At 44.4% G+C, this 27027-nt stretch overlaps 1 protein-coding gene across 2 annotated transcripts in view; it reads left to right on the top strand.

Annotated features, from left to right (window-relative positions):
- Positions 1–27027, top strand: part of DENND2A (DENN domain containing 2A) — a 58168-nt gene that overhangs the window by 17688 nt on the left and 13453 nt on the right. For both annotated transcript variants that reach the window (XM_071551134.1, XM_071551133.1), the window contains exons 2-14: positions 3703–3801; positions 5465–6676; positions 7695–7822; positions 11028–11149; positions 13442–13639; positions 15578–15671; positions 16951–17001; positions 19921–20108; positions 20812–20921; positions 21133–21202; positions 21828–21905; positions 22383–22523; positions 24773–24921. In XM_071551134.1, the coding sequence (XP_071407235.1) occupies positions 3731–3801; positions 5465–6676; positions 7695–7822; positions 11028–11149; positions 13442–13639; positions 15578–15671; positions 16951–17001; positions 19921–20108; positions 20812–20921; positions 21133–21202; positions 21828–21905; positions 22383–22523; positions 24773–24921 (2612 nt within the window). In that variant the 5' untranslated portion in view covers positions 3703–3730. The remainder of the gene's footprint in view (positions 1–3702; positions 3802–5464; positions 6677–7694; positions 7823–11027; positions 11150–13441; positions 13640–15577; positions 15672–16950; positions 17002–19920; positions 20109–20811; positions 20922–21132; positions 21203–21827; positions 21906–22382; positions 22524–24772; positions 24922–27027) is intronic.

The raw sequence follows: 27027 nt of genomic DNA, 5'->3' as shown, positions 1-27027 counted from the left end.
TTCCCCAGTTGCTTTAGAAACATCGTGTAGCATCTAGTGCCCTGAACCAGATGTGCGTACTCCAAAAGCATTTTGATCGAAAGTGGGGAAGAGGGCATTGGGAGGAAAACTTAAATTAGAGGAAAGCCAAACAGCTATTGCTGGAGACAGATGATTACAGCTCATGTCAAGGCTGTTTCCTGCATGCCAATGATAGATCAGTAAACAAACGCCTCTTTGTGAACACAAAGCAGACAGGAACTCTGTTTGGAAGAGAGAGGTCGGGGTAGGTCTCACTTCACTTGGTAGCAGGAAGCCCCTATCACATGGCCCTGGGAATTGTGAGGCCGGGTGCGTGTGGGAGATACGCCGAGAGGCTTCTGCTGGGAGACTTCACATCCTTCCCAGGGTCTGGCCAACAGGTTTGAGAGCTCCCTCCCCTCCCTCTTTCCTCCCTCCTACTTCCCTGTCCTTCCTTTCCCAGTTTAATTTTGTAACACTATCAGATGACTGCTTTGTTCTCCCAAACAATGGCAAGGATTACTGAATAAATTGCAACGGCAAAGTTCTCTAAATGGGGCTCAGTATCTTTTTTTCCCCTTTTATGGCCTTTATATCCTGCTCCAGGATGTACTTGCCTAGGCTGAGGTTGCTGTGGGGTTGTGCCTCCCATTGCAGGGAGAAAGTTCTTGTGTGGTTTTCAGAGAAAGCAACAATCAGTCATAAAGTACCAGCTTGATGTCTGCTATTCTTGGGTCATGTGCTAAATGAACTCCACCCTGCATGTTTCTTCCAACCATTTCTTAGGGCCCTGGTCATGTTGCACATGGGGCAGGAAAGCAAAGCATTTCAGATAACACTTCTGAGCCTCTGGCAGGTCTCCCTTCCCCATCCCTACACACACTCCCTTGTGTTCTCTCCCCACTTCTCTCCATCTTTCCCTCTTGTCCGCACAACCTCGTCACCTACCCTCTACCAGATCGGGTGCGTGTTGAACCCCTTCCATGCACTGCTTTGTCAAAAACTCTCAAAGGGCTATAGCAGGTCACAGAGGTGCTCCAAAGAGCCCAAGCAAGCACACAGTCAGGGTAGTGTGTAGCTGATCATAGCAGAGATGTGCGGAGTCAGGTGGAACAAGAGTTCCCCTTGTCCTTTGAGGTGAACTGTCACATTAGCTCTGGGTGTCTTGTGCAACCAAACCTTGGAAAACAAAAAATAAATAAAGAAAAATCTTCTCTACCTACCTGAGGCAATTTTCCATCGCTGGCATCCCAGCTTCCTCTTGTCAGGTGTTGGCAATGCCTGTGGGTCAGGTCTGCAAGTTGTTGTGACTTCATTAACCCGAGAGATGATCCCATCACCTCTGATGGTTATTTGGGCTTGGGATCGGGCCCAAGTAAATTATCTAACTGTTATACTACTTGCGAGGTACCTTATCATTTTCTGCTCTTTTTTTTCTGCTCTCGAGATTTTTTTTTCCTCATGACTTCTGTTGTGTTTGGATAAATATTTACACTTTTGAGCAAAACCAGTGTATGTGCTGCAATAATTCCCTAGATGCTGCTGAGAATACCATTGTACCCTGCTGCTCAGGGTAAAGGCATAGCCATCTGTGTATCTCCTAGGGATGACTTTACCCCCCTAAGCAGTGGGTGTGTCAGTAGATACTGGACTGTTGTCACAGTTTTGGAAGCTTCTGGACCACTTTTTATTCAAGTGCGCTGCTTTGGTTACTCCTGCCATATGTGGTGCCTCTGGCCTTGGTTCCAAGTCCTACTGATCTGCTGATTGCAGTGGTGCTCCTTTTCACAGGAGATTCTTGTATCACTCATCAGCTGCTTTGTGGCTTGCTTCTGATCACCATGGTCAGTGGGGTCTGTCCTATCCACTACAAATGAAGAAACCAGTGCACTTCTTACTCTGTATTATCTTCCTTTTGGCCTCTCCCACTGGAAGTCCATCAGGTACATGACCGTGCTGAGCACCAGCACACATTTGGTTGTACCCAGATGTTTGTTTTCAAGGTAGCGTTTGTCGGGGTGCTGTTGGAAAAGACAGAGAGATGGAGTTTCCTGATGGGGAAATTGTGTGAACTTACAAAGACAGAGGAGCTCATCCCAAGCGAACATTCGATGTTTCAGCAGAGCTACAGGAGTTGTGTGTGTGCCGACTCCTGTTGTGTTCCTCACTGCTGGAGGCAGTGCAAAGGAGCTGCGGGCACCGACCCCGCTGTTCGAGGCACTGAATGAGTGCTGAGTGAGGAGACCATCCCTGCTCTGGGCATGTTGCAAGCCAAGAGCAGAGCAGGCTCTGTGTAGCTTTGCAGGAATCTGCTTTGGCTGCCTGGATGAGTCATTCTTTGGCCAGGGCACAAGCTATCGTTAGTTTTTCATTATTTTCAATCCATAACAGCTAACGGATGGATGAATAGATTTTGTTCCTCAGGCTGGTAAGTTTTCTTGACAGTATTGCAAGGCTGCTCTATGTCTAGAAGTGAAGTGGGTGTTTGTTCCAGTTACTAATGAGGAAGAGAAGCCAAGGGGGTTTATTGTCTGGGAAAAGAGAGTCTGCTAAATGGTTAGCAATGAGCTGCCCGAGTGTGTACACACTGAGTTGACCCAGAGTTCACTCCTCGCCTTAGGAACATTGCCAGTGTAGAATAAAAGGAGGGAGAGAAAACTGTGAGCAAACAAAACTGATTTTCCCCCACTCTTTTTTCCTTTCTCTGCCCAAAAACTTGAACAGTAGAAATGAGAGATCCTTTCATTCTTTACTGTGTCTGGTGTGGCGGGTTTTATTTTTTTAATGATAAGAGGCACCCAGTCTTGTTGTCAAATGCCAGGCATGGTGGGGCAGCCTCTGTCAGATCAGCCCAGTAGACAGATCTGAGAGGCTTTAGATTTTCCAAGTATTGCCTGCAAGATGCTGAGCCTGTTGTCATTGCCATTCTGTAGACCATCCTGAGAAGTGTGGAGAGATGGTGCTGCAGAGTAACAGGGTAATTCTTATAATTTTTGTTCTATAAGAGCACTGTAGCTCAATAAAAAGAATATGAAGTCTCTTGCATTGATTGGGTAGTGGTGGCACTCAGAAGGGAGGGACTGTCACTCCATGAATGCTAGAAATCATGAGGCAAACAGAATAACTCATTTTTGTGACTAATTTATCTTACCCCTATGAGGAATTGTCCTCTGAAATGAGATCAGTAGCAGCCAAAGATGACCCACCAGAGAGAAGACTGCAGTGCAGTGTGTCCTTAGTCTAAAATATTTTCTGTCCCAAGCTGTGAATGTTGTGAAAGTGTTGTATACACAGCTACCACTTCAGATATGTGGCTTTAACACAGATTGTTTTAAAATTGTTTTAGTCTTCTACAAGGGAAAAAAAAATCTAAATCCATCCAGATTTTGGCAACAATAAAATCTTTCATGAAGCATGCTCCATATTCAAGTCATGGTACAGCAATTGATGCTAAGTCAAAGACAATTTCTGCCCTCAAAAATTGTCCACTCCTCCCTGGGCTTCTGAGGGGTAAAACTATCAACCCCCTTCCCGTTTCACAAAGGAGGAAACCTGGACTGTCCTCAGAGAGCTGTCATGTCTTGCTTCAGCTGCTCTGTTGGATTTCAAGGAGAAACATACATATATGTGCATGTGTGTGTAGAAGGAGAAGAGAAGGATGCTGAGCACAGAGCAATGCTTCTTGTGTGTGTCTGTCTGCAGGTGACCTGCTGCCCTGCCGTGTGCTGACATGATGACAGCTAGCAAGGTGGCCGACGTGAGCAGCAAGTCTGGAAGCACTATCTGCAAGTCTGTTGAGAGGTGAGTGCTTTCCATATTTCAGTGCCGGGATGCTTTGCTTACATTTATTATCCCTAACACAAAGAAAAATAAAGGAAGGAAATCTCTCTGCTCTGCGCTCTCCCTCTCTCCTCACACATTAAAACACACCCATAGATTCCATCTTGGGACTGTAGTGCTGTGCACTGTATTTTCCAATCAGACTTATAAGGTCCCAGACTCACAGTGCTAGGAAAGGTCTCCCTCAAGGCAGTTTGTGCTGCTGGTATACCTGTCCATGTTTGCCCTCCCTGCACTTGAAATCTTCAACACTGGAGATTCCTCAGACAAACCCCACTGTCCCCACCCATTGCAGGGTTTTCCCAGTGACCAACTTTGACTTCTATTCTGCAGTCCAACCACCAGTGGCACTGCAATGCCCATCCCCTTGGGAAAAATCATGGTGTTCACAGTGCCAGCTTATTAGCCAAAGCATGATATCACTGAGAGAGCCAGGAGTTAACTATGTGTGAGGCAAGGGAAGAACAGGGCCTGGCTCAGATCCAAATTCTGCTCAGAAACCTGTCCCAGGCTCAATTTGCGCTGCAACTGCAATGGCTGCCAGCATTGCTTCACTCCAGGACAAAGACCAAGGCCTGCCAGCACACTGGGCATCCTCACGGATGCTGTTACAAGAGTGCTAAGTTCTGGAGGAGACACACTTGACACATTTAAGTGAACGTGGCAATTTCCCTAGTGGAATCTCACTGTTGGGACTGTGGTTAAATGCAACTAATGGGACCAATGATATAGGTTTGCATCCCAGTAACTACCTGGGGTTGTCCTGATGCTCTTTCCCAAGCCCAGGCAAACCTCAAAGACATGGCTAAGTGCTTCAGTTTAGAAATGTTTTGTACTGGAATAACTGAATGTTCAGCTGGGATTTAACTATATTAATAAAATATAACAGTATTGATACTGTGGTATCACACACTTGGAAATCCCTAGACTAAATATATTGGGGATTTTTGGTGCACTTTGGATTCAAACAGTGAAGGTGTTTAAACTGAGTATGGTGGATCTGGTGTCTGGGTGCAATGGGAGTGTGCTTGGGTGCATGGGAGCCTAAGCCTGCGTGTGGCCTGGGATGGTAAGGCCCATAGAAATGGAATAATAAGAGTGCAGTCTTCGTGCATTAATATGCGTTCAGGGAACATTTGGATGGACTGAGAAATCCTCTGAGCAGGCACTAGAGGCATGCCATCTCTATCATGTTTTCTCCTCTGTTTAACAGTGGCAATTTTGCTATTGTTTGCAAGTGGTCCATTTTGCATTTATTTGCATAATGACTGATGATGTCTAAAACTGTACTGCACTTCTGTACGCACACACACACACACGCACGTTGGTGAACCTCTCATTGGCATCAACATGTCTGATGTACAAAAAAGACCTCTCTCACTTGCCACCGACCTCTGCCACAGAGAAAGGCTTAATTTCAAACCTCATCTTATTTGTAACAAGAGGAGAGCATTATGTTCTGACTAGAAGAACCTTTCCCTGAGCATCCTTCCCTCTAAGCCCATCTCAAGTGCTTAGCTTGAGCATCCTCAGCTGTTAGAGTAAAGCTTGAGTTGCTGATGAACTTAACCACAGATAAGCAATGACAGTGAATGTTTCTTCTCTTTTTGTCTTTGATGTGTAGGATCAAGCTTGCAGATAAAAACAGTACAGCAGCTGTGAAGGAATTAGAAATACCTTTGTGTGGATTTTTGAGTGAGAGATGTTCTGAAGGTGCCTCTGTTGCCCTGCGTTTGACACCTGAAGTTGAACCAGTTTCTTCTGTGGTGAAGAACCCACTGGGAGCCTTGGAGAACTTGATGCTGGATCCAAGGCTAGACTGCTTTCAGCAGAACATGCTTAGTCCTAAAATGATCATTAGTGACTCATCTGTGGATCTGAATGTTAAAGAAAATAGTAAAATCATCAAGAGACAGGTAGGAGGTACTCAGAATATACGGTCAACTGGAAAAATTGGCTTGAGGAATAAGTCCTTCAGCATCAAGGACAAAATCTCAGAATGGGAAGGGAAAAAGGAAACACTGTCTCCTCCTCGCAGAGAGGAGGAATCGGGAGTTAAAGTGGAGCACAAGATGCCCTGTGTAACTGAGAAGACGAGTGGGGAAGCCCTGGGGACTCGGAAAGTGGAGACCAAGAGACTTATGAACTGGGAACTGGAGTGCAAAGGGGCAGGCAGAGAGAATGAGCGGAAAGCAGGAACTCAGAAAGGCACAGGGCAGGCAGCAGAGCGAAAGGGGGAAGCGCAGAAGGATGAGGAAGTGGAGTTCAGCCCTGGAAAATGCAAGGAGGTGAAAGGTGGGAAGTGGGAGGTCCAGAAGGAGAATCTTTCAGTGCTTAGTCAGGTCAAGAAGCTGGAACAGGCTTTGAAAGATGGCTCAGCAGAGCTGCAGCCACAGTTGCCTGGTACTTACTATTCCCCACAGTGCTTGCAGGAGAAGGCAGCACAAGGGCACACTGCTCCTGAGGGCCATGAGAGCATATGTGGGGCTGAGCTCAACAAAAAGCTTCTTGGCATGGACTTTGAAATCAGTGAGCCAATTTTTGGGACTCTAGAAGAGGTAAGAACTTCTCATGTGAAATCCAAGCACTGCACAGTGGAGAATGTGTACACAGAGCCAGGGGTACCAGAGAAGAAGCCCTTCATCAACCCACTGCCAAAGCCCCGGCGGACTTTCAAACACGAGGGGGAAGAGGACTGGGTGCCAGCAACCAGGAATAAAAGAAACTTACCCCCTCTGCCATCTATTCCTCCCCCTCCTCTGCCCTCCTCTCCTCCCCCATCAGCTGTCAGCAGGAGGCTCTGGAGTGGGAAGCACAAGAACAACGCTGACCACAGGTATTCGGTCTGTGTTTCACAGAGGTGTTAGTCTTGATGGTGGAGTCCCACCCTCCCATCTTTCTGAGGCAGACAAGTCTTCCCTCCTCACTCATAATCTCCAGCATAACCAGCTCTGAGTCATCTCTCCAAAAATGTATAAGTAGCCAGCACAACTTGACAGGATAACTCTGAAGGGATAAGTCATGGCAGATTTGGCCTTTATGGTCACTGTATTACATGGCTTAACCTTCAAGCCCAAGATTGAGGCATTTGGGGTTTTGTTTTGTTTTTTTTTAGCAGGAAATCTATTTAATTACAAAATGACCACAGCTGGTCTGGAACGGGGTCTGGAATGATAATCTCAAGACTCTACCACAGCATTTTCACGGTTCATAGTAAACCTATTCCTCTAACTGAATCTGATGTTTATATATTCTTATGGAGTACCTTCTTGCCTTTTCTTCCCTCCCATGGTTGCCTCACATTTTTGGGATAGGGAACATAAAATACACAGATTTTGTAATGCCCTTTGTATAAACAGTCACCTGAAAATTCCTGGCTCTATTGCAGAAAGGAAATCAAAACTTTTTAGATTTGTTCATGGAGGACGCTTAACTGATTTTACCCCTTCTGCCATACTACGTGCATCTAGTTATCCTGTGCTGCTCATAGAGCTGAATTTGGGGCTCCCTTATTCCTGTCAAGAGTGGGGTCTGTGCTGTGAGTGGAATCTCTCATGGCCTAAGGTTCTGTGCAGTGTTGCAGGATGTGCCACTTAATTGCATCTTCACAGTCTGCTATTTCCATGACAACCCATGGCATCCCCAAAATGTCTTTATTTGTGTGGCTGGTAAAAATAACCAATCTCAGCATTGCTTTTTAATGCTTTATATGGGATGAGGCTGTGAAACATTCTCTTCTCAGTAATTCATTTTGCCAGCTGTGTGGCACGTTGGAGAAGTGAATTAGCTGTAATTTGGTAATAAATATTGGTTAACTGTATCACTCTGATCCTTCTCTCCCACCAATGGTGCAGGAAGTCCTATGAGTTTGAAGACTTGCTGCAGTCATCGTCTGAGAACGGCCGGGTGGATTGGTATGCGCAGACCAAGCTGGCCCTCACACGCACTTTATCCGAGGAGAACGTCTATGAAGACATCCTGGGTAGGAACTTTGGACAGGGAAGGGAGCTGACTGCTAGTGCTGAATAACTGAGACTTGTGGTCAACAGACATTCCCCAGAGGTGCTGAATGAAGTATGTTTACTTTCCCAATGTAAAGCGGGACACATTTTACGCAGATTATTGGCAAGTAATAAGAAAAACTGACAGAATATTTCAAAACTCATCAGCTTCAAAGATGAACCTGAGGCATGTGGGAACCAGCTTTTATTTTTTGCTGGTATCTCCCCTCTGTCTTCCTTTTGTCCTTTGGATTAATTCTCACAGCTCTGATCTGTCCATTGTGAGCTTGTCACTGCTGAGATAATGCGACCAGTCTGAAAACACAGCCTTGAGGTCAGTTCCATGGTTCAGGCATTGGCTTGTGTAGGGCTTCAGGTGCCATTGCAATTAAGAAACTGGGTCCTGCAATCTTTGAAATAGAGTTTTATTTCGTTCTTTAACTTTGATGGCAGATCAATGCCATTTTAAAGATTTTTTTTTTCCTGTAACTCTCTCCATTTATATGGTGATTTTTAATATCGTTAGTTAGATGGCCTTTGATGGAACACAGAATAGAAGTGCTCCCCTTGAAAAAGCCTTAATGAGTTTTAGTAGCTGTAGGCTAGTGCTGTGTGAAGCTCTTGGCTGAGTTCAGCAGAAAGGAAGAGAATGGCAACATCAGCTTCTGCCATGCAACTGAAATACTACAAAGGTGGTCTGTGTTGTTCAGCATGGGAAGAGGCCAGGCATTATTATTTGGATATGAATAAAATCTGATCATACTTGATGAGAAATGTCTCAAAGGAATTGCGTTCCTTTGGGACTGATAGCAGACAAGGTCGTTCCAATCCATCCTTTTTGGCATTTTTGAAGCTGTCAGCCTCTTTTCTGGGGCTAAGGGCCTTGTGTTTGCTTTTTTTCTTCTCTTTCCTTCAGGGGTCCAAAGGAATAGGGAGTGCCTGAGCAGCTGCTGGGGGGGTTTTATGTTGAGGCATGATGGGAGGTCTCAGAAACCACTGAGTAAGGGTCACCTTGTCAGCTGGAATAACATGGATAGCATTACAGAGTGGCTGTAAAGGCAAATCCATCTATTAAAACACAAGAACACCCCTGTGTCCCAAGCTTGCAGGGAACTCAAATACCAGCCTGAAATTCCTCTCTCCTCCAGCTTTTAGTTACAAAGATTAGAAGAAAACAAAGTTATGTGTAATTGTCAACTAATAGAGCATGTTTATTATTTTGTTTTCTTGCTGTGTGTTTAGGCTTTGCCTGGAGTCAGTGATCTTTAATTGGTTCCTGCAATCCTGGTGATGTTACCATGGAAGCTTGGGAAAAGGGGTGGACAGGGATAACTCAAAAAAAGCTGCAAGACTACAGACAAATTTAATCCACAAAACATATAAGACATGAAAATAACACCACTGGAGGGAAAACCAAGACTTCAGCCACAGGACGCTAGTGCTGGCCTACAGATCACGTGTGTCCATCAGGGCACGCAAGCACACCCATACATATATGTGACTTAGGGAGGGTTCAGCTGCTGGGATAACCATTCCTTTTCCCAGCAAGTCACACAGATTTTCCTTATGCACTGTCGTTTTACCTGTTCACTATTGCTTACCTGGAATATTGGAAGTCATACCAGGCAGATGGATGACAAGGTTTATTTGTCAAAAGGAGGGAAATTATGTTCTTCATTCTAGACTGAAGTCGACTGGACATGCCTAGCAGTTTGAGGATGGGGCAGGCAACAGAACCCAAGCTTATTCCTTTTTCTCCAGTCTATCCAGTTATATGACAGCTGAAGCATATTTTCAGTACTGAAGTGGCCATTGACATTAGAAAGCAAAGCCACTTTCAGGGAGAGGAGCCTGTTTGTTGACAAAATGTTAAGGGAGCCTTGCTTTGCTGGTGTCACACATACTTGCCTTCTCCTCCATGGTGAGTTGAGATTCATTGCTGTAGCGCTGGATGTCACCAAGCCACTGTAGAAGAGACTGTTGGAAAAGACTTGGGTGTCTGTCCTTGTCTGAGGACTTCAGCTGTGCTCCTGCCCCAGCGGGGCAGGCAGGTGGGACAGATCCTACAACCACTACTGGTCCCTGCTCCAGAGTCCTGCAGCACCACTGACCTCCTGACTTTGCTCTCAGCCAAGCATTAGGTGACAATAAGAGAATGACAGTTGTTTCAAGTCCTGACTGTCCATTGGAATGTGGCATGAAATGAGGGAAAAGAAGAGGGAAATCTCATAACAAGTTACCTGCCTGTGCAGATGCTTGGACTAAACCTTTGTTGTTGCCTTCTTAAATGCTCAAATGGAGATGGCACAAAATGCTTGTTATGTGTTCTTTTTGAACATGCTTTCAATTCCTCAGCACTGCTGAAGAGTGGAATGTAAGAAGTTCATTATTTGTAATTCTGAGTGCTTAAAACTCAGATTAGTTAAGTGCCTCATCTCCAGAGTCACTGGAAAGAAAGGAACATAAAACTACTTCAGAGGTGTGTGCTGTTGTGCCCCAGCTCCCCATTCCCCCACTCTTCTCCAAGGAGATAACTTTGGATGGCTTATGTTAGGTGAGGAGAACGCTCCCGTCTTTCTAAAGTCCCATATGTGAGATTGAGGCACCCATGACTGGTAGATGTGTTTGAAAGCCTGTGTTGTATGATAGACATCCAAGTTCAGAGAGTGGATGAAATCTTTCTTCGGTAAGCCCAAGAGCAGTGCGTTACTTCAGCCCCAATTAAGTGATGACCAGAGGTCATCACTTTCAAGCATTTAGGGGGCTTAAACAGAGGAGAGAGAACCTTCATGCTAGCCTTCAGCTAACAGTTTCGTTTGGGCAATTCTAAGCAGAAGACTGGAAAGAAGGAAATATAATTACTAACCAGTGTGCTTAAGAACCTCACAGCTCCTCTGGAGACAGGAAAATGAACTTGAGGACTTGTTGGGTCTTTTCCATCTGTAGTATCTGTGATGTGTTTCTATGGCTGCAAATGTCTGTGTCAGGGTTTGGACACTGCCCAGCAAGCAGCTGGACTTGTAGGGCTATGGAGAGAATGAAGCAATTGCAGGAATGCTTGAGAACAGGTCTTTATGTCTGATGTGGGAGGTGGGAGAAGGCCAGCAGATCCCCAAACAGATTTTTATGGCAAACCTCAAGGATTTTCTACACTTACCATCTCTTGTTTGTGGCTTTCTGCTGCAGATCCACCCTCAAAGGAAAACCCTTATGAAGACATTGAGACCAACAGCCGCTGTTTGGGAAAGAAATGTGTCCTGACCTTCCCAGCATCCCCCACCTCTTCTGTACCTGGGACTCCCACTAAGGTACTTTGGTTCAAGTGTCTACCTTTCCTGCTCCAGTAGGTTTTTGGGTGAAATCCAGGTCCTGTGTGGAAAAAGTGGACACTTTCATAATATCAGGGGTTTTTCCTTTTTGCCTTTTACCACCCAGTGCAGAGAGATAAGAGGGGATTTATTGTCCTTTAGTGAAGTAAAAAAACCCAGCTTTCCCTTATACAACTGGTTTATTGGCTTTCACTTTTTCTTTTCCTCTCCAGAATTGTCTTCTCTGTTAGGGTGGAAAAACTTTCTCCCCTCAAAGAGGGTGTTTCAGCGCTTGGGTAATCAAGCCCTGCAGTAATGTTGGCTCAGTGTCAGTGGGCAGTGTGCAGTCTGCCCATGCTGATGCCCAGGTGCCTCTGCATCCCCTCCCTTAGGATGCCTTTTTTTATTCTCTCTGTGATAAGATGGGTTGCTGGTAAGTAATGCAATGCCAGTCCCCTGGGTAGAGGGCCAATACTAGAAGGGTGACCCCAACACAGCCCAGCTCACAGCCTTTTCTGTGCAACCAACACAAGAGGTAAAACTTTTGTTGGCCCCTCTTGCTTAGAGCTCAGGGCTTACCAAGGCCAGACCCACTCTTGGCCTCCCAAGCTACTTTGGTTGATTTGTTTTGTCTGTTTAGGTACTCCAAGCCTGTAACAGCAGAGACAGTGTGACAGCCGAAGTCACCTTGGCAACAACTGAGTTCTGAGTGGATAGCAGGGATCTAAACACAGCTTTCCAAGGGTTTTCCCATGCTTTCTGAGTTGCAACTATTATTAAAACTGTTATCCAACATTTTTAGAAGTTCTATGCGCAGTGTTTCTTGACATTTTGCTCTTTTCGAACCAGCTTAATCAGCACCTCAGGTTTCTTTGGATATTCAGCATTTTAAGTGGAAATGGTTCTGTAGTTCTCCATCCATACTCCTTGCTGCTTGTTAGGTCTAGAGCAGCAAGGGTCTATGTATATGAGTGTTAGGATGAAGTTGATTTCCCTCAGAGCACTTTACAGTCATCTGTGCACCCAGATTTCCCATGTGTTCTATCAAAAGGGGGCTGCAGCATTGCACAGAAATGCCTTTCACCACAGATCTGGTTCCCAGCAGGAGACACGTAGGAGAGAGCTGAATGGGAGTGATAGTGTTAAATTACGGTGCTTTGGCATCTATAAGCCATGATCTACATCAGTCAGAAAAGAGCCTGCCCTGCCTGGCGAGTGATGGGACATGGGTCTGGACAGTCTTTCAGTTGGAGCTCATATCACTAGTGCAGAATGAGATTCTGCAGTACAAAGGCTCTTCCCAGCCTCATTTTAACATGTGATTTCTCTGTGGATGGCAAGTGTTTTTATGAGTTGATTGTCTTCTGCCAAACCATCCAGAGATTCCTGAGCTAACCTGGATGAATTAATTGGTCTGACTAATAACTGCCAAGCCTGTCTGATGATGGAGGCAGATTGTGATGCTGCCTCAGCTACAGTGCTGCTGAATCAGAACTGGGTTGGATAACTCTCCCACACACATAGATCCATCCCCTGGAAGCACAGATACAGTGCTCAAAAAAGGTGCAATTTAACCTTGTCATAACTGCTGGGATATTCTGTAAGACAAGACGGAAAGTGTTCTAACTGAGCATCTTCTGGTGAGAAGTGGTTTGCCCTTCTTTATGTGAAGCTGAGCTTTCAACTTCTGTGATGCTGTTTTTGGTCAGAGATGGTAAGAACTTTACTCTGGTACTTAAATACCTACAGTTGTGCTCTGTTGAACTTGCTAATGAGTTTAGAAGAAAACCAGTGTCCATAATTGTCTGTCACAGCATTTTTTGTCCCCTCCTCTGAAGTATTTGATTCTGGTTACTGTCAAAAACGGATGTACTAGCTGTGCTTTTTGTCCAGTCTCGCTGCTTCTCTATTCCTCCTGGGTAGCTGCTCCTTGTCTCAAATGCTTGTGGTTGGTTCGTTAGTCTTGTCCTGTTTACAGTCTGAGACTCTGGATTACATGAGTCCTGGGAGATTTTTTTTCACACTAGAGCAAGGCTTTTGGCCAACCCCCGAAATTGTGTTTGGTTTTGAAATGAATATATGATGGTTAAATCACTGGTCAAGGTGGTCCTGGTCTAACCAGGCAACTGGGTGGGTTTCTTGCATGTACAAAAATTTGTGGGCACTCTCAGAGCTGTTTTGACAACTGAGTGCTGTGGTTGCCCCACTGGATTTACTGTGGTGACAGTGTTAGCAATGAAGCAAAGATGCATGAGGTACTGTGGTAATTAATTCCTTTTCCTTTATTTCCAGTTGCTTTCCAAACCCATTTTTTTCCGACAAAGCTCAGAGCGTCGGAGTTTCAAACTGCCAGACATCAGGAAACTGAGCCGTGATGGGACTGGGTCACCATCCAGAATCAGCCCTCCCTCAACCCCCAGCAGTCCAGATGACACCTTCTTCTCCTTGGGTGACTCCCAGAATGGCAAGAGGAGAAGGAAGATTCCCAAGGTAAATCTAGGGCTTTGTCTTTTTTTATTGGCCTTCTTCTGGCAGGAATGTGAGTTTGAGGCCATGTTTTCTTTAGTTCCCAGTGTGGCATCCCTGCAATATAGTTGTTGTCCTGATTGTTGACTTGACTTGTGTTTAACCCCTTTCTGCCTGAAGATGATACACAAACATGTCTGCAAGTTTTGAAGAAGTTGTTTTTCAGTTTGACACTTCATAATTTTGGGAGATGTAAAATAAAAAGGGGAAAAAAAGGATTGTAATTATGGGATAAAAGTTGAACTATGTCAGAGAGGGAGAAAAAGCAGTTAATATTTTTGCAAAAGATGTACCCCATCATACTTCCTTCTGTGCTTCCTGGATAGAACAGTCAGAAATTGTCTGTGTTGCGTGTTTGTTCCCTCCCAAAATCTGTTGTTCTTTAATTTGTCTGATTCATGCACTGGCTGATTTTAATTCAAGGTGAGGTGTGATTGCAGGGAGCAATGAACATCCTAACATTTGGATGACAAAGGGACTTGTCTGCAGTTATGAGCATTTTCTGCAGCAATGTTTCCTACTTCATATTTAGGTACAGCATGATTCTGTTTCAATTTTATTTTCTTTCAGATCTGGCAGGATGTGTATTCAGTCCAAATGAGGTTTGGCAGCAGTCTATCTATTTAATGTTTCAAAAACACAGTTGTAAAAATATAATTGCTTATCCCAATCTTTGCTGGACAAGCAGAGGCTACCAGGGACTGTCTGTGGTGTTTGTTTTCCAAACCCACAGTTTTCATTCAGGGAAAAAGGGATGTGTTTGTGTATCATCTTAGTTTCCGGCTTGCCAGATCTGTGCTCGTGTTTGCCTATCTGATTTTTGAATGCCTTCTCTATACCTCTGCCCTTCAGGAATGAGCCAAAGACTGCAAATGTCTCAGGTTTTCTTTCCCAGCATGCCTACACGTCTGGGCATGTGCTTGAGCCCCGTTGGTGTGTTCACACTTACTTTCATGTAAATTGAAAAGAAGATTACACATATTTACTTACCAGACTGTGCTACTGAGCAGTCTTGCAGAGCAAGCTGAGAACTGAGGTTTACTGTGACAGTGATAACATTAGCCTGAGACTTGAGCTGGGCATCTGAGTGTAGGCTGCACTTCCACATCAGAACATCCTGCCTCCTGCTTAAATATTTGGATTCAAGCTCCCTGACCGAGTATGTGGTGGGCCTGTCTTACCTTGAGTCTCAGGACATCCATGCAGGGATTAGACTTTCTGGAACAAATCTGAAAGCTATGGCCATGTCCTGCTGCTCCTGCCTGCAACCTTTACAAGGAAGCAGGTCTGCTTAAGGAGGCTTGGGGAATTCTGGCATGGTTCTGCTGTAATTTCCCTCCCCTTCAGGAGTGGACAGCGAGAGCAGAGGCACTGAATGAGCCACTCTAAGCACAGCTATGCCCAACACTAACATCCTCTCTCCTGGTTGGCTGGGAGGCCAGGGATTAAAGGATTTGCAAAGAAAACCACTAGTATAAAATAGTTCAACATCACTGACTCCCTCCCATCTCAGTTTCTTCAGTCACCCTTCTGCCAGTTTTCTGCTTCCAGTCCTGCAGACCAGGACATGTTTCCAAGGGACTCTCTGGTCCTTGGAGTGTGGATCATGATATGGAGAGGTGACACTGTCAAGCTCATGTGGCTGCATAGTGTGGAAGGGGCATTAAGACACGGCCTTTCATCAGGGTTAGTTACCTTGGGCTCCTGCCGTGCTGCTGCTATGCCGGAGTGAGCATGGCCACTGCAGCACGGTAGATCCTCATAATTGTGAGCTCTGGACCATCAAGTGAAGAGTTTAAATATGTCCAAGGTTGAGAAACTGAGCACTTTGGATGAGTTTCTAACTTATTTTCTTGCCTCGGGAGGAAAATAACCTTCTTTGTTTGTGTGTTTGCTGAGCAGCTTGTGTTGAAAATCAATGCCATTTATGAGGCACGGAGGGGAAAGAAACGAGTCAAGAGACTATCACAGTCTACAGAGAGCAATTCAGGGAAAGGTAAAGGAACTTTGAATCATCATACATCTAAGACTTTTTGAGGACTTGTCTTACATTTTAAGCTGGTTTAGTGATTTATGTGACATATTTTAGCACTTCTTCTAGTCCAGACTAAGACTGATGGAGTTTCCACCCCTTTTTTTGGTAAGATAAAGACTGTTCCTCTGCCAGAAGGCTTTGATTAAAATGGAAGTTTTTTGATTTTCTTGCTTCATTTTCATTCCATGGCTTTGCATGATAACCTTATAGGTCGCACCAAACATGTCCCTACTTTTTGATGTTTATTTCTGGAACAGGCTGGAAGCTTTGGAGAAGAATGTTCTGTCCAAAAAGTCTGATTTGTTGAGATCAAAATATTTTGTGGGAATGTGTCACTTCAGCAAACTGTCCAACGGAAGACAGCAGATTTTGAAACAGTCCTGTTCCTTCACCATCCCAATAAACAAATAGCCTCAGCTGGGAATCAGGGATTCTAGAGTTGACTGTAGGATCATCTCCATCATAGTGAGATTGAGTCTTTCAGCCTCCCACTGTCAGTTAACAATTTCCCCAAAGCATTCAGGTACTTCAGAGCAAGTCCTTCTCAATATCTCATCTCTGTAAAAAGTAAAATTATGTCTTTCCAACACCATGGGTTTTTCCAAAACACTCCAATTTCCAGCAAAAGGTGACCACCAGCTCTGTTTTTTCCCCCATAATTTTACTGTTTATCCTATTTTATAAAGAAAAGACACCCACAGGGTGGTTGAGTGTGTTTATATGAACCTTCAAAGGAAGCATCACAGACTTTTATACCCCTCTCTGAAGCATCAAAAGCATCATTGACAGAAATGGACCATATAGACCATATATTGGACCATATAGACCTTGAGTCTGATTCAGTCTGACAGTGGGTTTTCTTTGTTTCTTTTCTTGTTTTTTATCTCCTGTCCCGCAAACTAATGCACATTAATGGGTATTTTGCCTTGGTGTTGTGGTTTTACAGGTTTGGATAAAATACTGCTCTGGCATTCTATTCTTACGCAACTTTTCTGGCCATGCAAAATTGATTTTGTTGTTTGTTTGGTGTTTGGGTGGTTTTTTCCCTGAGTGAATGGGAGATACAAGGTTGGTAAGCTCAATGTCTGTGGATGTGTGCACCCTTGAAAAGAGCAAGGCCCTTGGGACCTGTACTGCCTTCCCTCTGAAGTTGCCAGGCCTGGCTTTCTCACGACAGCGATAAGAAACACAGAGTTATAAGTAGATTTTCTTTAATTCATTTCCCCCTTTTTTTTCCTAGTTACAGATGAAAACAGTGAATCAGACAGTGATACTGAAGAGAAGCTGAAAGGTGAGGCAAATGTGTGGAGAGCAAATGGCTCCTGATAAACTCTGAGCTCCTGGGACAAGATCTCTCCTTCTGTGTTCTGCCTTTGGAGAAGGAGTATCCAACACAGTGAGAAGACAAAGTTCTCAATACTGCAGAAGAAAACCCATGGGAAAAGGGCTATAGGAGCACAAAACAAACATCTGTTCCAACTCCCATCCAAAGCTCTTTGCACTGACTTTCCTAGGAGAAGTGATGGATGCTGGGGAAATATGATGAGGTTTCTTTAAGTGCAGTCAGAAATGAGTGGCCAGGCTGGCAGGAGCAGTGTTGCATGGAACTCGGGTGTTCAGAAACCCACTACATGTTTATTAAAGGAGAAAAGCCACCATCCAGGCTGGCTGGCAAGGAAGACAGAGTTGCAGTATATGATTTATTGCTAGTTAAACTCTGCTGGACTGGCTGGGTTGGGACAAAGCGCTTCATTTCTTGCTTCACCCTGATGGAGCTATGTGGTGCACTAGTCTCCATCATGCTCTTCTGAAGCCTTGTTGTACTAGTAATTAGCCCCTGGACATGCTGGGGACATTACAATCTTTTGGGAACTTGTGTGGCAAATTTGAAGTCCTGTTAGAGTTGCAATACAAGATAGAAACTCTCTCAGATTCCAGATTTCCCTGACTCACATGCATATCTGATTGGGATAGCAGGTCAGTTCCCAAGCTGAAAGAGCAGCTCTTGGGCTCCGTGTCAGCCACAGTACGCTGTGCCTGGAAGTGCTTGTCCTTTTATGCTCTTTCAGGTTTTTAGAAGAGAAACCTCAGAGTGAGTTCCGTCTTATGAACACAGCTCCCCGCAAAATAACTACTGTATGCTCTTGTTTTCCTCTGCATTGGGAAATCTTATCTGTGTTGCTAAATGAGCAAGATCAAGCTGAAGGTTGCTGCCACCACCTACCTTTTGACAGGTTCTTGGGCTAGCCTGGACACAGGGAGAGGGAGTTTGTGCCCAGATTGCACAGAAATTGTGTTCAAAACTGTCTTGAAACATGATGTTGTGAAGTATAGGGTTAGGGTTATATTCAGATTTAGCTGAGAAAGACAGGTAGATGTGGCCAGGAAGACTCAAACTCATCTGTTACTAGTTGCCATAGTGAATCATGTGCATCATCCTGAGTTTCTCTGTAAATACAGCTGGGAACTGGGTATAGAGTGGATGATGCAGATCTTATTAAGTCACCTCAAATCCAAGAGCACAGAACTCTGAACAGTATCCAAATCCATACCCAGGGCTGAGTGACTATGCAAATCTATATAAGTGTGAATAGAAGCTCTGGCACTTGCTGTTTCCTCTAACTACACCTGTGTTTTGCTTTATGCCTTGTTGAATGGTAGACTTTCCTATTTTTAAATAGGCAAGTGAGATGATTTAGCAAGTCTCTTGTATTTGGAACTTTGTATGTTTTATGTAACAGACCAACCAGACCAGCCAGTTACCTCTGCTTGGAGAGTCACTGTACATCATCTGAGACTTAGCAAATCATAAGACTGGATGTCAGAGCCAGAAGTGCTGACCCTTTGGAAGGAAAAGATCTTTGAAGACAAACTCTGCAATGATGACAGCAGTACAATTCTGCTATCTTTACTAGATTGCACAGCATATAAACAATGCAGATCTTGAGCAAGCTTTTCTGAAGTGCTCAGCATTGCTGTGACACTGCTCCTTTTGAAGTCCCTGGTGAAACGGAAACCACTTCTGAAAACTTCTGTGGATTTACAGCCTTAGAGCAGATAACGTAATAGGTGACAAGAGAAAGGAGTCTAAGGCATCTTTCCAAGGCTTTAACTGTCCAGGGTTTGTTACACTTTCTGATTTAAGAGTCAGCTCAAGATTGTTTTAAATTGCATAGTCTGGAATAGTCCATGAGTGGCACAAACTTTACCAGACAAAAGATGAAGTGTGTACTTTAGTATGTACTATTTCTCTGGAAGCCCTGTCTCCCAGGCAGACATCTTATGTCTTTGGAGTTCCTGCAGTATTCCCGTGGTTGTTTCTGTCAAAATGTTGCATTGCCACCCACTTTCACAAAAAAAGCATAGTTGTAAGAATGTGCTGTAGTCTCTGCTTGTAGTTACTTCTTTCTTTTTTTCTTTCATAGAAAGAAAGAAAAAGGGAGACATCATGGAGATTTCATTTGGGATGCAACTGTAAAACAAAGTAGGGGGGCAATCTCAGGGAATTTCATCTGGTCTGTTCTCAGCAGGCAACTTTTCATTACTTTCCATGTTGGAATGTTTTTTGTCCCATGGCTCATCTGTGTGTTGCAGTTATAACTTGCTTGGTAGTTTTTTGTGTTTTCCCATTGTCTTGGGTGAACTTGTAGAAGCATGGCCCTGAGAGATTAGTTTTAGGCAGAGGGAGAGCCAGCATTTTCATCTGCACTTCTCTTCAGGTTCTTTTGTTGTTGACCTACTGCCCAGCCTGTGTACTGAAGCTGGGAGTCACAGCAGAACCCTAGCGTGACCCCAATGCTGTTCTTGTAAAACTGTGGGGATTACTACCCATAGCCTCTTCTGAACAAATGTGATCAATCCTAACTGTGCTGGCTTTAAAACCTGCATAAATGAATGCTAGGATGAATGGCCAGACATCTGTTACATCATGTCACATATGGATCTCAGTCTGGGTTGTCTTCAGCTGTAAAAGCTATTCATGAAATCCTTCTGTTGCCAGAGCTCTTCAGGGTGATGGCACAAGATCATTGGCCCATCTCTGATGATGTTTATAGTGCAGCTTCCAGATAGTTCCCACCTCTAACTCAGCCATAGACAAAGCAAATGCAGTGAGGAGATTTCAAGTTTATCCCTCAGTCTCTGCAGAGCACTGTTGATGCTCTGTGCAGAGCCCGACAAAGGCACAATCTCTAATCTTTGATTTTCATAGCTCACAGCCAGCGCCTGGTACATGTGAAGTCTCGCCTGAAGCAAACCCCGCGGTACCAAACCTTGGAACGGGACTTGATTGAGTATCAGGAGAGGCAGCTGTTTGAGTACTTCGTGGTGGTGTCGCTGCACAAGAAGCAGGCTGGGGCTGCCTATGTCCCCGAGGTCACCCAGCAGTTCCCGCTGAAGGTGCGCTGCCCATGGGGAGGTCTGGCTGACGTGTCTCGCATTGCGTGGTGCACTGGAGGAGCTGCAGCTTCCCTGTTGACTGCATGTTATGTCAGTCACCACTTTGCTGTGTCAGTATTCAGTGAGAATGAAGATAGATGAGCTGCAGTCACCGCCCTGGAATTGTCATGATATTCCTCGCTGCTGAAAGAGCAGCTGATTTAGATCTTTTCCTGCTCTTGGCTATAATTTTTATGTAGCTATTCCCTTTCTCCCCCTTTTCTCTTTAGAGAAAACTGATAGTTGGGAGAAGACACATGTTCTTAAAGGGAAGACACAGCTTTCCTCAGTAGCCCAGCTCAATATGGGGAATGGGGAATGGAAGAAACACAGAGTCAGTGTGACAGTGTGTTTGCAAATGGGATGTAACCAGACCTCCCCTCAGACTTCAGTTCTCTCGTTAATTACTGGAAGTTGTGTCCCAGATTAGGGGCACAATACAGCAGGGGCAGGTGCTGCAGATGCAGGGCTTGGTGAAATTGGGGGCACAGTGATACCTTAAGATATCTAAAGATTAGGTGAGCCAAAATCACAGAAATTTTAATATCTTCCAGGCAGAAGCTTAGCCCCTGTCACCACCTATTCATTTGTCACAGGAAAAATATTTGAAGTAATCCATCCCCACATGACTAATTGGAAACATTCCTTCTCTCTGTTCTGCTAGCTTGAGCGCTCGTTCAAATTCATGCGTGAGGCAGAAGATCAGTTGAAAGCTATTCCCCAGTTTTGCTTCCCTGATGCAAAGGACTGGGCCCCCATCCATCAGTTTGCCAGGTGAGTACTGTGGTTTATATCCTGGTTCATGAGAGACAAATTTATCTCTCCAGCTAATTAAATACAAGAGCTGTTATGGTAGAAAATTGGGCAGAGCACTGAGAGGGGTGTACTGGAAATGCAGAAATGCTGTGGGATTATTGGGTTTTTGTACCAGTGGCTGTTGATGTGGGCGATGGGTGTCTTGTCATTCTGGTTTCTCTTTCTGCAGTGAGACGTTCTCATTTGTCCTTACGGGGGAAGATGGAAGCAGAAGATTTGGATATTGCAGGAGGCTGCTGGTAATTATCCCTGGGATTTTTTCTTTTCCTAGAAATGCGGCCTTCTGAGGGATGGGTGTTACTGGCACTCATTCTGGAAAAGTGGGAAGCTGCTGCTCTTCTCTTTCAGTGTGGAAAGAGCGAGGAGCAGCAGAGCAGCTTTGCTCTCTTCTGTTCAGTGCCAAAGTCCCTCTCTGAATACCATCCTCCACTCCAGGCATAGCGCTCTTGCATCTTTCTTACACCAGCACTTAACATTATGACCATGGACTGTTGTTTCACCACTAAGCTGAAGACAGGCTTTCTCTCCCTTAGGTTTGGATAGCTATTGAACAGTTCTCTAAACCTGTGCTGATCGCGTGGACTCAGAGTTGTTTCTATAGAGCAGTCTGCCCTGCCTTTGTCATTTGATTTAGACAGGTTGGGATCATGCTGTGGTTGTGCCCATTTCTCCCCCCTGTTTCGAGCATACCTCACTTTAAGCCAGGTTGTCCTCATCACCATGCTGTCAGTTGTCTGCCAGTTTCTGAGCCAGCCAGTGAGATGCAGAACTAGGAGACTGGTCACTGTACCTTTGCAGTAGTTATTACTCTGACATTTTTTTGGTGTTCTTTTTTGTTGTGTGTATTTGCATTTGTCTTGAAAGCCCAGTGGGAAAGGGAAGCGTCTTCCAGAAGTTTATTGCATTGTGAGTCGCCTTGGATGCTTCAATCTCTTCTCTAAGGTGAGTGGGGAGAGGGAATTTGTGCTGTAGGTCAGGAGGGATCTGAAAGTGAAGCCGACGTCAGAAGAGTGGGGATCAGAGGAGTTGATGGCTGAAGAAAGGGCCTGAAGTGGTGTTGGTGAGGCAACCACATGGTAGTTCCATAACCCAGCAAAAACACAGTTAATAGGAAAACTAGATTGTCAGCTCTTGCCTTCTTCCTTCAGCAGAACTACTACAATGCAAAAGATGTTAAAAGGTGGAGTCCTGACTCTGAATGTGGGGGGAAGCTTTCCAGTGACCTCAGTGGAGCTGCATTTCTCTTGCTAAAGGAAATTAAGGGTCTTCAGTTGCATCTTTTACCTTCTTCCTCATGATTCAAAGCTCCATGTCAATGCTGGATTAAGGAGAGAACATAGATGTTGATACACTTCATTCCTAGTGTTGCCTCCCTCCTCTTAATCTACATGTTTTTGTGTCTTCATGTCTTTATTTCAGATCTTGGATGAAGTTGAGAAAAGACGAGGCATTTCTCCAGCTCTGGTGCAGCCTCTCATGAGGAGTGTCATGGAGGCACCATTCCCAGCTTTGGGCAGGACAATTACAGTCAAGAACTTCTTGCCAGGCTCAGGAACAGAGGTAAAACCACCATCCTAGAGAGAGGGAAACAGGCCAGCAAATGGTGCAGAGCTGGTGACTGGAAGCTGGGACCATGACATATCATTGAAGATCTCCAAGGACAGATTGTCTGGCAACTGGTGGGGGGAAGCTGGGGAGTAAAATAGGGGACAGAGGGGATGGCATGGAGGCTCAGTGGCCTCAGAATCAAAATGGAAATTGTATAGTGAAAATGATTGTGAGGACACCACCATGCTAATATGGTGAAATGAAATGGGGAGTTGGCCTTGGGGCCACGTGGCACAGCCTAGCAGGCCCTGTGCTTCCCTGCACTTGACCTTGGATCTGCTCAAGGACCCTCACACTTCCTGAAGACAGGCTCATGGCATGCACTCCAGCATCCTTGATGTAGAACCCCTGCTCATGTGGAATAGGACATTGGGTCCTGGTCAGAAAATACCTGAAACCACACCAGGCTAATGCTACAGCCTTTCAGAACAGCATTTTCACAGGAGTTGAGGATGTGTGTTGCATCTCACACAGTGGTGGGAGGGCTTTTAAGAGTGCAGAGCTTTTGAGTGTAGCATTGAAGGACTGTGGGAAGATGGAGGGAGACAAACTGAATGTAGTTCTGGCTATGTTTCCTGTTGGTTGTACACACCTTGAATGTGAGAGAGACTAAAGTGAGCACGTTGGTTAAGGTTGTGTTTGAGGGCTTTCAGCATAGCACTACATGGCGGCATTCTCCTCAACCCAACTGAAGACAGTCCCAGCTAAATGAAATTACTGCAGAGCACATGCATAGCTGGTTAAAAATGTGCACTCCAGGAGCAGAGCCCCAGTGGTGTGCTGCTCTGGTTTGTGTCTAGGATCCTTGATGTTCATTGATTATCTGAGTGATGGAATAAACTCCACATTTACACAATACAGTATTTGGGGTGGATTGCAGATGCTTTGGAGAGTAATGGATTAAAATTCAAAGTGAACACCTCCTATATTCCAGAAACATGTTCAAGAAATGACTGGACGTGGCACTTAGTGTCATGGTCTAGTTGACAAGGTGGTCAGATCAGTGAAAGATTGGACTCAATGATCTTAGAGGTCTTTTCCAGCCTGAATGGTTCTCTGATTCTTTAAATTGAAAATTTGGTGTGAAATTCAATATGGACAAGAGCAAAATGCTGGGAGGAAGAAAGGAGTAGTCTAATGCAGCATAGAAGTAACTGAGAGAGCAACAGTACAGCAGTGAAGGGTCTGGTGGTATTGTGGGCCATAAAGTGAGCAAAAGTAACAATGTGGCATTATTTAGACAAACTCCATAATGAAAGCAATGTGAAGAGATGAAAAATAAATTAAAGCAATTTTTCTGCTTTCCATCATTGGTGAATATTTATTTAAAGTATCATTTAAAAAAAAATACATCCACTAGGAGAAAGCCCCAGAAAAACAGTTCTGCTTACTAAGTGATCTAGAAAATACAGGCAAATCTTGAGAAAATTATTTGCTTGTTATAGAAAACAAAAGACAAAGGACACGTTATAACCTTTCAACAGAAAGGAAGGTGACCAGTTGTTCTGAGTCTGTACTGAGAGTAAGACAACAAGTAATGGAAGTGATTTGCCACTGACATGTTTCAGCTGCAGTCTGAGGGTAGTTCAGAACTAGAGTAATTTTCTTATGGGATTTATGAAATGTGTGGTGTTGGAGACTTTCAAAAACATTTAGATAAGCATCTGTATAAGATAGGAGTATGAAATGCTAAGATGCTGTGACAGGCATTATTAAAGTAGATACAAACAAAGAAAAATACCCACAGGTTGCTCTTTTCTGTAACTGATATAAAAAATTTATAGTCCGTACGTTAAGCATCCAGATTCTTGAAGAAAAAAGTTAATCATAACTGTAAAAATCAGAGTGTAGATTTGAAAGGCTCCATCACATTCTGCTGCTTGAATGCCAGAAAGACCGAAAGCCTCTCCTAGCTGGACACAAACTAGTTTTCCTCCTTATGAAGAGCTCCCTGTCCTCAGTCCAGTAGGGAGAACTTGTGGTTGATCTCATGCTGTGCCTGTTGGAGTGGACTCAGGATCATCTTCATCTGGAAGAAGAATTTATGGGAGGTCTTTGGAAAGACTGTGTTTGAGGACTTAACACTGTGTGGTGTTTGCCAGTCAGTGAGTCCTGTTAGCTGTGAAAATACCTGTTGGCTCCTTGCTTGCCACAGTCTGGGTGGGCAGCAAAAGCTCATCTGTGGCTTTTTCTCCCCACAGGTCATCGAGCTGCGGAGGCCTCTTGACTCCAGGCTTGAGCATGTTGATTTCGAGTCCTTGTTCACATCGCTCAGTGTGCGGCATCTGAGCAGAGTCTTTGCCTCCCTGCTGCTGGAAAGGAGGGTGATCTTTATCGCAGACAAGCTCAGGTACCCTCCTGCATTTCCTTAAATAAAATGCTGCCAAAGAAGGGAGGCTGGCAAGATGGCAGGGACTGATCTCTCTGCTTTGTTCTTTTGCTTCTTTGCTCTTTTCCAACTTCATGATTATGTGAGTAGGGCTGTTCTTCCTAGGAATCAGGAGCTTAGGCCATGAACCATAATTTCATTTTGCAGCTTGCAAAGTGTGCTGCTTCTCATCCCCAAGGAGTACCAAATTCCACTTCCTCTAGGTAATTTCAGAGCAGATCGTGGTGCTAAGGAAGCAAACCCCCACCTTTTGCTCTGTGATGCTGCAATGTTCCCTGCCGAGCTGTGCTGGGGTTTCCAGGGATCAAGCCTTGGGCAGAGATCACTGTCCCTTCTGAGCTGTCTGCTGATGTCAGAAAAAAATCTTAAGATTTTCAGCTTGTATTTTAATATTGCTTTCCAAAGATGTTTTCCCTAGGGGGGATGAAAGTAAAGGATGCAGTGAGGGGAAATGAGACAGAGGACTTCCCCCTTCTATTTTGAATCTGCTCAATTTGCTTTTTTAAAAATTTGTCTGCTCTCCTAACTTATGAAAATGGGTCTGAGTTTCTTTAAGATCTTGTGCAGCTGGTGGCTGGCAGCTCTCCAGCCCTTGAAGCACTTGAGGATTCAGGGAGGAAAGCTCGCCAAGGCTGGGGAAAGAAAAGCTGCCTGGATGAGTAATGACACTTAGGAGCACGCTCAGGTTTCAGGAGTGTACAATGCCCCGAAGCTGTCTGTTTTCACAACTTCCAGGCAGCAGCCTGCAGCTTTGGGACTGAGCACTGGGGCAAAGAATGGAGAGGCCCCTTCTACAGAAAGTGAAGGGGAAAACTTCGTTTTGCACGGATCTGGAGCTCTCTGTGGGCAAAGCTCAGGCAGTCTCATCAAAGGAATAGGAAGGCTGGGGAGAGGGAAACTGTAGCATCCAGAGAGCACTGGCTGCCTGCAGGTTTTGGCAGCTGCCTTGGGGCAGCTCTTTATTATCACTGATACATTATATGTAGAGACTTAGTATTAGATGCTTTAGCCACACATTTCATGCAGAGCATTCAGACTTGCATTGAAAATGAGAGAATTCATCCAAATGCTGTATTTCTATATAACATACATGATTGATGTGATAACTTATGATCACAGGCTTTCAAATATTTTTCTTCTCCTTTGTAAGAAAAATTTTACATTCTGAGAAAATTCCTTAAGGACACAGATGGCATTGTAATCTCTATATGAGGGCTGGGTGGTATGAGTAAATTGTAAGGAACTTTTGGAGGTTTTTTAAGGCATCAGTTTAGCATGAACCCTTATTTGCCAGATCTTTTCCTATCACCTTTTTATATGACAGCACACCATGTATTCTGGGCATGTGATGTGCTATGGAACATCTCTAATTCAAAGCACTTTGATGGGTTTTGGTGGGTTTTTCCCACCCCTGTGTATTTGTCAGTATATCCAGGGTCCTTAGGAATGAGTCCAGCTGCACAGACCTGTAAAAGGGAGTGGGAGAGAACCATAGAAACGTAGTTTCTACAATCTATTATATCGTAAACAGGGGTTTTTTTCTGTGAAAAAAGGAATTCTTATGTTTATAATATTCAGAGTCTGTCAAGACCACAGGGCTCAGATTCAAATATGTACCATAGTTTTGTCAGCTTTCTATGAGACTTTTAATATTTGATGTTTCTGAGAAGACCTTGTTCTGAGCAATTTCAGGAGCATCTTCCTCTTTTTCTATGACAAAATATGAAGTTTCTCTGGCTCATTTTTGTGGAGCAAAAGCTTGGATATTATCCCAAAGGACTGTAAAGGTGTGAAAAGCAGAAAACAAAATAACACTCAAAATTAAGTAAACCATTGTATTTTAATCCAGTTCAGTGAATTGAGTGGACTGGATTGGTGAGCCTCTCGTAAGATCAACAGTCTCTTCTGTTCATTGGTGGACATTCCATGTTTTGAAAGCTGATGATGTTGTAGATACAGATTCTTCTGTCCAAATGATACTTTTCCTGGGACAGGAACACATTGAACTCAATGAATTTGAAGTAGTATTTACTTTAGGAGTGAAAATGCCAGTTTCAGAGGAAAGAA

This window comes from Pithys albifrons, chromosome 3 (assembly GCF_047495875.1).
Source record: "Pithys albifrons albifrons isolate INPA30051 chromosome 3, PitAlb_v1, whole genome shotgun sequence".
NCBI classification, from domain to species: Eukaryota; Metazoa; Chordata; class Aves; order Passeriformes; family Thamnophilidae; genus Pithys; species Pithys albifrons.
The sequence above is the reverse complement of the archived record's forward strand: the minus strand, read 5'-3'. Positions and strand labels throughout refer to the sequence as shown.